Below are 13,678 nucleotides of genomic sequence, written 5' to 3'. Positions count from 1 at the left end.
CGCCTTGCTGATCTTTGAGGGGCCCTATTCTCTCCCTAGTTACCCTTTTGTCCTTAATGTATTTGTAAAAACCCTTTGGATTCTCCTTAATTCTATTTGCCAAAGCTATCTCATGTCCCCTTTTTACCCTCCTGATTTCCCTCTTAAGTGTACTCCTACTTTCTTTATACTCTTCTAAGGATTCACTCGAATCTATCCTGTCTATATCGTACATATGCTTCCTTCTTTTTCTTAACCAAACCCTCAATTTCTTTAGTCATCCAGCATTCCCTATACCTACCAGCCTTTATCTTGCCAGGTAGTTTGTTATTCATTCAACTTAAATCATGTGATATTTTGGAAATGCTGTTTTGACCCACTGATAAAGGAAAATGAGTTTCTGACCCTTAAAATATACAATTCACTTTCTCAGAACTGAAAACCATAACCCATTTACCTATACTATCCATCTAATTATAACAGGCTCTTGGAGTTTGACCTGGAAGTGGTTTTCCCTTACTACACCACAAACCAAATTGGTCCTGTAGCTCATGAGACTTAAAGAGGATGGCAGCAACAACGTTAATCATGATCAGAAGCTCATATAGCATAGTTTTAATAATTATGGAGAGGTGACAGTATAGTGACATTGTTACTGGACTAGTAATCCAGAGACTCCAGCAATGTTCTGGGGGACACAGGTTTGAACCCTGCAAAGCCAGAAGGTGGAATTTGAATTCAATAAAAATTTGAAATTTAAATTCTAATGATGATTATGAAACCATTATTGATTGTGAAAAATCCCATCTGGTTTGCTAATGCCCTTTAAGAAAAGAATATGTCTGGCCTACTTTGTCTGGCCTACATGTGACTTTAGACCCACAGCAATGTGGATGACTATTAACTGCCCTCTGAAATGACCAGCAAGCCTTTCAGTTCCATCTATTGCTAGAAAGGAAAAAAGAAACAAAACCAGATGGACCACATGGCGTCCACTAAGGCATTAGAAACAACAGCAACAAACACAGCTCTATCAAACCTGCAAAGTCCTTCTTACCAGCATTTGGGCTGAGTGCCAAAATTAAGAAAGCTTAGGGTGTAGGTTTGCTCGCTGAGCTGTAGGTTTGATATTCATGTGGTTTCTAGTGCCGCTAGGAAATCCTTCTTGTCAGCATCTCAGTAATTGAAATTTAGTCCTTTTACTAGTACCGCTTTTTCTGTGTCTGATAGGGTTCTGTCTGATAAGTTCTTTATCCATGCCCCTGTGTTGTCGGTTTTGTCTTTGTTTGTGAGTTTGTCCAGTTTTTTCTTCAGGTCCCGATTTTTCTTTATCTGTGTTTGTCGTTGTTTGGTGTTTATGGCTCGTTCTACCGCGTCTGTCCCTTCTTGATTTGTTGCTTGTTTGAATAACGGCTTTTGGCGCGCAATTTCCCTGTTGTATTTTCGGAGTCTGTGGTGGGCGTCGTTGATTAGTTCTCAGAGCATTCTGCGGCCATTTCATTCTGTTAAACTTCTGGCTTGAGGTGTTTTTATCGGCGGTTTGTATTGGAGACATTTTGGCAGTACCTGTTTTCTCAAACATTCATGCAGGAAGTACAATTGTTCGCGGGTGGACTCCTTTCCCATCTTCGGGCAAGTTGTAGCGTGTTGCGCCCACAGGTGTTTGCAAGGTTTGTGAAGGTTTGTAGCTCAGGTTGAGGTTTAGGGTTCAAACCTACAGCTCAGCGAGCAAACCTGCACCCTAAACCTCAACTTGAGCTACAAACCTTCACAAACCTTGCAAAAAAATTAAGAAAGCTGTTTCACAAACTAGTCAAACACAATTTCACGTATCCATACTCACAGAATCATACCGCACAATGTCCCAGACATCAACATCACCACTTCTGGATATGGGAGAGGACAGACCCAGCAGATATGGCACCGCAGTAGGATACAGTCAGGTGGAAGTTGTTCTACGAGTCCTCAACAACAACTCCAGATCCCATGAAGTCTCATGGCAGTAGGTCAAATATGGGCAAAGGAACGTCCTACTGATTACCACAGAATGGGGAACCTGATGAACCATCCATAGCTTCCAACCTCATAGTCTGGGAACCCTGCACCACCTGATAAAATTACCAGTTTCCCCATTTCCCCTCCCCCCACCTATCCTAGTCCCAACCTTCCAACTCAGCACCGCCCTCTTGAATGGTCCTACCTGTCCATCTTCCTTCCCACTTATCTGCTCCACCCTCCTCTCCGACATATCACACCCACCTTCACCTACCTATTGCATTCCCAATTCCCTCCCCCAGCCAGCCCTCCCTCCCATTTATCCCTCTGTCCCCTTGGCCTGATGAAGGGCTTTTGCCCGAAATGTCGACACTGCTGCTCCTTGAATGCTGCCTAACCTGCCTGTGCTTTTCCAGCACCACACTCTTCGGCTTTGATCTCCAGTATCTCCAGTCCACACTTTCTCCTCGAGAAATTTTTTCACTCAGATAGTGGTGAGCCTGTGGAAGTCTGTACCACAGAAAGCAATTGAAGCACAAAGGAGATAGATATAGTACTCAGAGCTAAAGGGACTGTATGGGGCGAAAGCAGGAACAGTGTACTGAGTAGGATGATCAGCCATGATTATGTTGAATGGCAGAGCAGACTTGAAAAACCACAGAGCCTGCAGCTGTTCTTATTTTTCATGTTTCTAACAGTCTTTAGTCAGAAGTGCCAAGTGGATGATCTATCTTGGTCTCCTCCAGAGGTCCCTGGCACCACTGATGCCGGTCTTCAGCCAATTTGAAGCATTCCATGTGATATCAAGAAATGCTCGGAGCCACTGGATACAGTAAAGGCAACGGGCCTTGACAACATTCTGGCAATAGTGCTAAGGCGTATGTTTCAGATTGCCTGAATTTGTAATGTCAGACATGGGGAGGAGTTGAGTTAGTGGTCAATGTAATCTATGCACAAATGAATTAAAATTGATACCAGAAAAAAAGCTTGGGGGAATCTGAATGGAGGACTATAATAAGCATCATTATTATGATTATTTCATATGGGCTTCTGGGTAGAACAGCTTGGGATCTCAAAGCAGTGATACCTAACATTTGTTCCTGTTCCCTATCACATTTCCAACGCCCCTCCTCCAAGTCCCTCCTCCCTACCTTTTATCTTCTCCTGCTGAACACTCTTGCTCATTCCTGAAGAAGGGCCTGTGCCCGAAACGTCGAATCTCCTGTTCCCTGGATGCTGCCTGACCTGCTGTGCTGTTCCAGCAATAAAGTTTCAACTTTGATCTCCAGCATCTGCAGACCTCACTTTCTCCTCCTCCAGAGGTCCCTGGCACCACTGATGCCGGTCTTCAGCCAATTTGAAGCATTCCATGTGATATCAAGAAATGCTCGGAGCCACTGGATACAGTAAAGGCAACGGGCCTTGACAACATTCTGGCAATAGTGCTAAGGCGTATGTTTCAGATTGCCTGAATTTGTAATGTCAGACATGGGGAGGAGTTGAGTTAGTGGTCAATGTAATCTATGCACAAATGAATTAAAATTGATACCAGAAAAAAAGCTTGGGGGAATCTGAATGGAGGACTATAATAAGCATCATTATTATGATTATTTCATATGGGCTTCTGGGTAGAACAGCTTGGGATCTCAAAGCAGTGATACCTAACATTTGTTCCTGTTCAAAGTCTCTGTGACAATGTTCATCATATCAATATAACCTGTAACTAGTTGCTAAAATGCGATAAACTATATATTGTTAACTATGAGAGATAATTACGGTTAGACCATGAAGTGGTTTTCCTCTACCACCAGAGACCAAACAGGCCCTGTAGTTTCCTACACTGAAAGAGGATAGTGGTGGCGACCACCATGAGCAGCAGCTCCTACAGTCTCATGATCTGGCATGCCCATACAAGACCTATCATGTCCTACAAACAACACCTGACTTGAAGTCTCATTTCCCAATGGCCCACTATGGTTCTAGAGCAGTCAGTGACTGTGCATTCCTGAGCTACAACAAGAAGAACGTCATTATCTGCAAACACATTAGCAGTCAGAACAGGGATAAGAGCAATCTGGCACCTTCTCTACTGAAGCCAACAGCTGGCAGCAGTGCCAGAGAGAGAAAATAAAGCTTTTTGCTTCAACATGACCGTACACGGGTGCATCATTATATTTGTTACAAATATGATACTGAAAATACTGGTAAATACTGAAAGGTAAGTCCAGACTGGTCCTGACAAGTAAAACACATTTTACAGGATCTTAGTTTTGAAACTTTTAATTAGCCTTGCCTAATGTGGAGAGATTTCAACTCCTTTAAGTGAGGAGGTGTTACCTGATATTTTTATTGATACCAAATTTATAGATGTAATCAGCCCATAGCTGAATGCTGTGCAGGTAGAGAGAGATTGGGAAATTGCTAGACAGTCAAGAAAGAACAGGCAGGTAGTGCAGGAGTCCTCCTTAGTGCACCTCACTACCCGGCCTGTATTCCACAAGCATAGTGCTTTTTTTCTGGGTGAATAACTGCAGCATAGCCCAGAGCACCAGGCCTGGCTCAGATGTGAAGGATGTCAGGACGAAAATTGGAAAAGCAATAAAGAGGGATTCGTGGATTAAGGAACAAACATGCATTTCTGCAGCTGTGAATATGAATCCAGAATGGTATCTCCTTGATGCCAGGGTCAAGGATATCACAGCTGAGGGGGACAAAATGACCAGCCAACAGCTGAGATCCACATTGTAGCAAACCATTCAGGCAAAGAGAGATGAAATCCTGTAATCAAAATTTATGGGGATAAGAAAAACTATCAAGCACACCTAATATTTTCCCACGCTGTAGTCGATCTGCACAATTTTGACCATACATTTATCTATATCACTTTGAAGGATACTTTTTATCCACCTACTAACTTGTTCTGCTCCTTTTTTTTGGATCATCAGCAAATTTGACAGCAATATAGCCTGCTCCTTCATCCAAATCACTAGTATACATCATAAATATTTATGGCCTCAACATTGTTCGAATGTCAGTTAGTACATCAACCTGCAAATGACTCACTGTATCTATTTATTTTTATTTTTTATGATGTGTGTAAAGGCAGCATTTCTTAATCATCCCTAATTACCCTTGAGATGAGTAGCTTGGTCAGCAATTCAGAGGGCGGTTAAGAGTCAACCAAATTGCTGTGCATCTGGAGGCACATGTAGGTCAGATCAGGTAAGGACAGCAGAGATATGAATGAACGTATATTTTCAATGACAAATGATTATACTCTCATGGCACCTTTTGTTGAGACTAGTTTTTAATTACTGATATATTAATTAACTTCACCAACTGCCATGGTAGGATTTGAATCTATCACCAGGGCATTACTTTGGACTTTTAAAAAAATGTATTCACAGGATGTGGGCATTGTTAGCCAGGCCAGTATTTTTTGCCCATCTCTAAATCCCCAGAATGCAGTTAAGTGTCAACCACATTGCTGTCGGTCTGGAGTCACATGTAGGCCAGAACAGGTAAGGATGGTAGTTTCCTTCCCTAAAGGATGTTAACCTTGAAATATCTTTTTTTGACAATTGACAATGGTTTCATGGTCATCATTAGACTCAACCTGACTCCATCTCTTTTCTGCCACTCTGGTCCTCACAGCTAACATTCCCATCTAGCTTTGTATCTTCAGCAGATGTAGATCCATTATTCTTAACAACAGTGCCAACATTGCAATGCTTAATCTGTTAACTTGAAAATGCCCCATATATCCTTATGTTTTACTTCATCTTCATCAACTAATATTTTATCTGTGCTGATTTATGACATCAAGTCCATATTGCCTTATCATTGCCTTTAATGCAGTATTTCATTGAATAATCTTTGGAAATCTAGATAAGCTTCATTTACTGGTTCTGTTTACTCCCCCTACTACGTACAGCCTCAAAGAATTCTGACACTTAACTGCATTCTGGTGATTTAGAGATGGGCAAAAAATACTGTCCTGGCCAACGATGCCCACATCCTGTGAATAATTTTTTAAAAAGCCTAAGCTAATGCCCTGATGATAGATTCAAATCCCACCATGGCAGTTGGTGAAGTTAATTAATATATGTGTAATTAAAAACTAGTCTCAACAAAAGGTGCCATGCGACTATAATCATTTGACAAATGTGATTATCTTTTTGTGAAACCACACTGAGTTTGATAGTATGAGAATTTTTTAATTGCATTGTTCGGATTTACTTTATTGCAGATCCCAGCTTTTTCCAAATGTTTAATGTTAGGCTAAATCTCTCTCTCTCTATTTCTCTCTTCTTGAATTATGTTTTATGTCTTATGTTTTCTAGCTTCCAATTTGCTTAGGATGTTCTAGAATCTTGGTAGTTTTGGAAAATCATAACTAGTGCATCCATTATCTCTGCAACTGCTTCTTATAGAACCGTAGGATATAGGCCAACAGATAATAGAAAATTGATGTTTTTTTAGTCCCGAAAGTGTCTCCTATGCTTTTTGGTTCTGCTGTCATTAATTATTTCAAGCTCTTTGCTCTTATAAGTTCTTTGATTATTCTCTTTTTATGGTCTATAATATGTGGTTACAGACAAAAATATTTGTTCAAATGTCTCTGCCATTTCATCATTCCCCAAGATAACTTCTCCTGTCTGTGCCCTTAAGGGACTAACATGTATTTTAACTGTTTGCTTCCTTTTTACATTGTTATAAAAGACTAGATAATTTGTTTTTGCCTTGCTGTCATTTTACTTGTGTGCTATTTTTCTTCACTTTCTGTCAATGTTGTTGACAGCCCAATGCTCAGGTTAACCATTATTCTCTGCAACATTGTAAACCCCTTTGTTTAATTCATTACTGTGTTATGACCTTATGAGGGTGCACTCTAAACAAAAAATCAAGCCCCGATATCCTGGAGCTGAGATAAAATGTGAAAAGATTTAATTAAACCATCAAATTTACCTGACCTATAAACTCTGGTCAAAAGAATATACCAGATTTGTATTCATTATGAACAAATGGTCTTTAACTGATAGTAAGAAATAAATATAAATTACTAAATTAAAACTCTATGCGTCTGCCTTTAACGACTAAGACACATAGGTAGACACATGGATTTTAAGGATGAGAAAAAACCCCAAGGATAACCAAGTTCAATAGTGCCAACCTGGAGTACAGGATTGAGTAAGTGGTTTTAGTTTTCTGTCTTCCAGTTTCCTGATATCTTTTCATTTTGATTTGATTTGCTTTATTGTGGTCACATGTACCTAAATACAGTGAAAAGATTTGTGAGCAATACGGGCAGATTATAGAAAACAAGGACATATAGATCACAGGGTGCTTAGACAGAGTGAAGCATACAAGGTTATGGTTGCACAGGAGGTGCACCACGCAAGATCAACATTATTTGAAATTAGAGAGGTCCATTCAGCAGTCAAATATCAGCAGGGAAGAAGCTGTTCTTGAACCTATTGGTGGATGTGTTCAAGCTTCTGTATCTTCTGCCTGACGGAAGAGGTTGGAAGAGAGCATTACAAAACAGCAATATAAGATTGTCTGTAAATTTCAGTCTTTCATTTATTGTTGAGAATTGATCCTTTGAACACGTTGGAAAGTTTTATTTTCCCTTCCTTCAGCCAAGATATGAAAGAAACGATTACAGGAATGGGTGAGAATAGCTAGAAAAGACGGGGTTTGCTGATACTTTTCACAGACTGAAGGAGGTGAAGCCAAAACATTAAGCTTTTCCTCAGAAGTTGGGCTTTTTCTGCTGCTCTTGCTTGCACACAGAACTGGTCTCCTCCTCAAAGGCCAATCCTAGCATTATTCTCTCACATCCACTCCAAGTGGTTGATGGAAAAAAAAACTAGTGTTTCCGGGCAGGTTTACCTTGAACAGAAAAAGTGATGACAATGTGTCTGATTTCAATGTGTCCCACACAGTAACAGTTTTTGATGGACCTGTTAGCTCCATTTGCTTTGCAATCCACAATCAGAGTTGCAAACATGATTTTTAAAACTGCACCCATTTTCCCCACAGTCCCTTTGAATCAAAACGATAGACCTGCAGTTTTAATCCACAGTCAAAAATAAAGAATATTAAGGATGTGGGTTTTAACTGTCCTTAACTTTTCTATTAAGTCAAGGATGGATCTTTCTTGCTGAGATTTCTTTTTAAAATGATAAGTATTTTTATGGAACATATTGAATTGTGTCTTTAAATTACACCTGTTATCTATTTGTCAGCATAACTTCTAGTCTGTTTACACAATCAACCATAGCCAGTTTCCTCTCATATCTATATAATTGGTTTTTATTCTTGTTTGGGACTGGAATATGTCTTTTCCAAACTGAATATGGAATTGAACTGAACTATGATCACATTTTCCCTGTGTACCTTTTATCATTAGATTACTAATTAACACTGCCTGATTATTCAATATCAGATCTGAAAATAGTTTAAACTCTAACTGGTACCACAATGTATTGTTCCAGAAAAATATCACAAAACCACTTCACAAACTCATCTTCCAGATCATCTTTGCCGACTTGATTGATTCAGTCTATGTGAAGATTAAAATCCTTAATAATGATTATATTGTTTAATGCTTTTTCAAATGGTATAACTCTTGTTAGCTGCCTATAAACTATACTACTAGCATATTCGGACTCTTGCTATTCCTAATCTCCACCCATGCTGATTCACTTTGCCAAGATCCTTTCTTATGAATGTCCTTATGTTACTCTCCAATATTAGGGCTGTTCCTCTTCCTATTTAACTCTCTTTTCATAATTTTGTCTATGCTGAAATATTTATTTCCCAATCTTGGTCACCTTGTAACCATGTCTATATGATGACATCTTAATGGTTAATCAACCCAAGCACCGACAGACCACCCCAAACTTCCCTTGTCACTATTATTGTTGTCCTTTATTCCTCTTTGTCTCCTTCCACTATGTCAATTTCCTATCCAGGTCAATAATATTCTTGCATTTCATGAGTTTCACTTCCATCTAACAAGTATTATTGTAAATGGCTTAAACAAATGAATTCTAAACTTCATTTAAATAATATCCAAAGGTGTTTCCTTTCTGTTAATTTCGCCACCCTTTCAAATAATTCAATTAAGTTAATCAGATATGAGTTACACTTTACAACTTCATGCTAGCTCTCTGAGGCTGAAAATATCAAGGTATTCAGCTACCCTATTATAATTATCGATACTTGCAATTTCTTGACACAAAATATTAGGCTTAATGGCCTCTCATTCCCTTGTTTCCCACACAGGTCACTTTACTGAAGCTGCAGAGTGACATGCACAACTTTTCAAGCTAAATAAATGGTTGCTAAGTTCAGAGAACTTCAGAAGCTCATAGCATTTCTATAACGTTCTCATCTACTAATGATGAAGGAAAATATTTAGTTCTGATTTGTCACCATTATGTTTAGTACCATTATGTTTTCTCATAGTTCTTATTTTGCTCAATTTGCTATCCCTGATTCAATATTAGTTCCCTTGGGATTTCGAACACACTAATTTCTTCTTCAACTGTAAATTCTGATGTCAACAATTTTCACTGGCAACATCACCGATTAATCTTTAATCATTCATGTCAAACCACTCTTTAATCTCCTAAATGAAAACAGTTCCAATTATTCTTACCTTTTCCTTGTATTTATATATCCTCATACTATGCAACATCCTAGTGAACCTCTAAAGTTTCAGCATCTTCCTGTATAGCGGACTCAATCACAGCAGCTGTGATCTAGTTAAGGTTTTGCTTAGATTCATAAATGCTTATTATTCCATTCTGTACACTTGTCATTTGACCCATTTCATTTCATTTTCATTTATGATCTTATCCATTTGAATAGATGTCTTACAAACCTGAACCCCCAAATCATAATTCCAATCACCCAGCTGTTAAAATATAATCACATTTTAAACTAGAATGCAAAATCTGTCATTAAGTTGCATAGAACTCCACTGCACCTTTTATTATCCTGTCCACCATCTCATCAACATCCCCTGCAGCGCCCTCCATTCTTACAAATCTTTCATCATGTCTCTAGTTTATTTCCAGATTATTGAGAGACAGTGGAGAGATATAGCCCCAGAACCGAATCCTTGAAGATTCCACAATGTAGTTCCAACCACATTTAAAATCTGCCCTGAGTTCCTACTCTATTGCCTATCTTCTAAGCAACTTTAAATCCAATATTCCACATTACCTCTAATTCCATTCTCCTCAATCTCTGCCTTTCCTCTCCTACCCAAATGGTCCCAAACTGAGGTTTTGGTCTAGGTCTCCTTGTTTATGACACCTTAAATGTGACTGGTTTACATGGAAACAGTTTTGGATTTATTTTAACTAGACGATCCTTGCTTTTCTTTAGGGAACACCATGGAACAAATGCTACAGACCATCCTCTTCCTGTCTGCCGTAGAATCTGCTTTCACCAGACAACCCAGTCAACCTACCATCAATGTTGCTGTTGTACTCGGAGGATCTTGGTACCACATGGAAATCAGGGGCAGCTTTAATCAAGAGACCTTCCAGGACCTGCCTGTACAAATCAACACCGTCACAGTAGTAGTTAACAATACCAATCCCAGCAGCCTGATCACTCACATCTGTGATGTGCTGGCCAAATCCAGGATCCATGCTGTTATTTTTGAGGATGATATTGAATCTGAGGCTGTGGCACAAATTCTGGATTTTACCTCTGCAGAAGTGTCAGCTCCAATCATAGGGATGAGTGGAGGCTCTACTGTTGTGCTCACTCCAAAGGTTAGTTCCAGTTCCAGTCTCACAAGCAAAAATCCAGTTTTTTTTACAGGGCTATGCTGAGGCCACACCTGGAATATCATGTGCAGTTTAGCTTTGCATATTTAACAAAGGATATAATTGCATCAGTGATGATGCAGTTAATGATGTGTACCTGGCAGAAAGGTGCTGAGTTATGATGAAAAGCTGAGTTGATTGGGTCTGTAATTTTTGGCATTTAAAAGAACGAGAGATGATTTCGTTGTAATATACAATATTCTAAAGGGGTTTCACAGATCAGTCACTGGGGCACTGTTGTGCCTGGCTAAAACATAGGGGCACTGTCTCAGGAAAAAGGGCTGATTGTTTAAGACAGACTTAATGAAAAACATCTTCATTTGAAAGTTTGTATATCTTTGGAATTTTCTCTCTCAAATTGTTGTGTTTCTACACAGTTAAACTTAATCAAGGCTGAGTTGGCAATATTTTGATCTCACAGAATCTAAGGTATAAGGACACTGGCCACAAAAGTGGAAATGGGAGAGGTTTAGCCCTGATTTTATCAAATGGTGGAGCAAGCTCGAGAGGCAATATAGATTATTCCTATTTCTATTTCTTTTGTTCATTGAACAAACCTTCTGCTGATTGTTGCTGATTATATCTCCCCTTCCTGCATTGCACACAAATAATTATTTTTCTCCAGCAAAGCTTGACAAAGGTAAGCTATCCCTTTTCATTCTTGCTAATCTGTTTGCAACCTTTAATACGTTGGATACCTTAAACCAATCTGTTCAGACTGCTATGACACACTTCTGGAGTAGATGGAACTTGAATCAGAGCCTCCTGGTTCAAAGTCAGGGACACCACCACAGTACCACAAGAGCACCCCTCTCCCATCAATATGTTTGATCACATCATTGTTTGTTCTTTATTTAAAACCCACAAGTGCTATTATGCACAACTGAGTGACTATTCGACTATCAAAATCTCTGACTTTTTATTGCTTTATTTTAAACTAGTGACTACCACCAGTTAAACAATCAAGTAGCTAATTGAATAGTTACAAGCAAAGCCTATTATGGGCAACACAAACCATCAAAGGTGCGGGTGGGGTAGGGAGAGCAGCAAGGGGCTAAATCAAAATTGAGTTGGAGGGGGAGATAAAGTACTGTATCTCCAGCCTACATAATTTTGAAAATGTTGGTAGTTAATAAACTCTACTCACAAAGAAAGGTCTCTTGGTTTCTGTCTCACCAACTGGCTTGGATCCAAAATGATATTGGTAGCAGAAGGTGGTTTCTGAAAGTTGCAGATTGAAGACTAAAAGTTCTTTTCAGACAGAATATTGTAATTGGAATTACTTTGGAGATGGGTGGATGAAAACAAGTACACAGTTTTGAGGTTTGACTTCCCATTGATAGTTTGTATAAAAGACCTTTTGATCAATAAACAAACTAAATGAATATGTGGAGATAGGTTAAATCTTTACCAAGAAAAAGAGCAAGGCGTGACCTTAGTTTTGTTACTTTCTAATAAAACATGTTCAAAGTATTGCTTGAGTTCAAAGATCAACAATTCGACACTGAGGAAGATTTGCAAATTCTACTAACATTTACGGATAAAATTTAAAAGAAAGATGGCTTATGAAATGCATGAGGCATGGTCAGGCGTTCATAAATTTAGTAAACAGGTTGGATATTCTATAGAAGAAAATATAATGGAATTTAACAGACAATACGCAAAATTGTTTAAATTCTACTTGAACAGCCCTAATTCAGTGCTTGTCTTTGAACTTTGGACAATGTTAAGACACTGAACACAAATAGATTCAGTAGAATTAAATTTTAAGAAAGCAGCTTGCTTTAGGAACACATACCAGAATTCCTAACAATATTTCCTGGGAAGACATTAATTCCCAGTGGCCTTCATAGGACATTCAGCAGAACTCAAATAAATAAGCAATTCAGTAGTGGTAGCAATAAGACATCTCCAAATACAGGCTGAAAGTGTAAATTCAGAAGGAGAATCATAACTAAAAAGAAGTGGGAATAGAGATACCCTGAGTAATTATAACAGAGACTGAGAAACTATAGCAGAAGAACAAATCCCAGAAATGTCTAGGGTATGGTTACTGGCAACTCTATGCCATTATACAATGAATTATCTTAAACTGAATAACAAAGATTTTCAAAATTACACATGATCTGGACGGTTCAGAAGAGGAAGAGGTGATACTGATCGGGCAGAGGATATTGTACTAGTTACAAGAAACTTCATTCCAATAATCAACATTTTAGTCAGACTCATTCAGTTGCACTGTGCTGGACAGTGAATGCACATCCACACCATGTGGAATGGATTGGATAAAATGCTGTCTGGATTATTTAAATAATAAAAACTAAAGTGATGTTCAGGAAGTTAAGAGCTTCAGACTTGTGATTGACAGCATGCTAAATCATTAAAAAGAGTGGTGATTCTATGTAAAATAGCACGGATGAACAAATTTACCAGCACAGGCATAATGTTCACTCCTACTATTAAGCAGGCCCTCTATGAAAGGAGCTCAAAAGGAAACCAGACATTGAACACAATAGGCAGTTGTTTCTGATGTCAGTGGGATTAGAATTTACACAATCAGAAAGTTATGGTATTTCTCCAAAAGACCTAGCTTCCTTAATCAAAATTTAGTGCCACCATTATAGGGGGAGCAGGAAGTACAAATATTGATTAAGTGTACAAGTTGAGGGATAGAAGGTAAGATCCATGAATTCACATAATGACGTAAAGATGTGGAAGACCAGAAAATACAGCACAAGTTTTGAACATGGACCATGGGAAAAATAACAAACTTATGAAAGGAGTTCTGATCATGGTTGGAAGAACCTTGCTATAGTAATCCAGAAAAAGCTATGATGGCGAATAGAGGTCAT

General features: G+C 38.8%; 1 protein-coding gene across 3 annotated transcripts in view; it reads left to right on the top strand.

Annotated features, from left to right (window-relative positions):
- LOC122562073 (glutamate receptor ionotropic, NMDA 2C-like) overlaps positions 1-13,678 on the top strand; it is a 126,374-nt gene that overhangs the window by 27,781 nt on the left and 84,915 nt on the right. For all 3 annotated transcript variants that reach the window (XR_006315205.1, XM_043714557.1, XM_043714559.1), the window contains exon 2: positions 10,378-10,772. Coding sequence is in view for 2 of the 3 variants with exons in the window: in XM_043714557.1 (XP_043570492.1) it covers positions 10,386-10,772 (387 nt within the window). In the remaining variant the exon portion in view is untranslated. The remainder of the gene's footprint in view (positions 1-10,377; positions 10,773-13,678) is intronic.

The sequence above is a fragment of the Chiloscyllium plagiosum genome, chromosome 24 (assembly GCF_004010195.1).
Source record: "Chiloscyllium plagiosum isolate BGI_BamShark_2017 chromosome 24, ASM401019v2, whole genome shotgun sequence".
Lineage (NCBI taxonomy): Eukaryota > Metazoa > Chordata > Chondrichthyes > Orectolobiformes > Hemiscylliidae > Chiloscyllium > Chiloscyllium plagiosum.
This window is presented reverse-complemented; position numbering and strand designations above follow the sequence as displayed.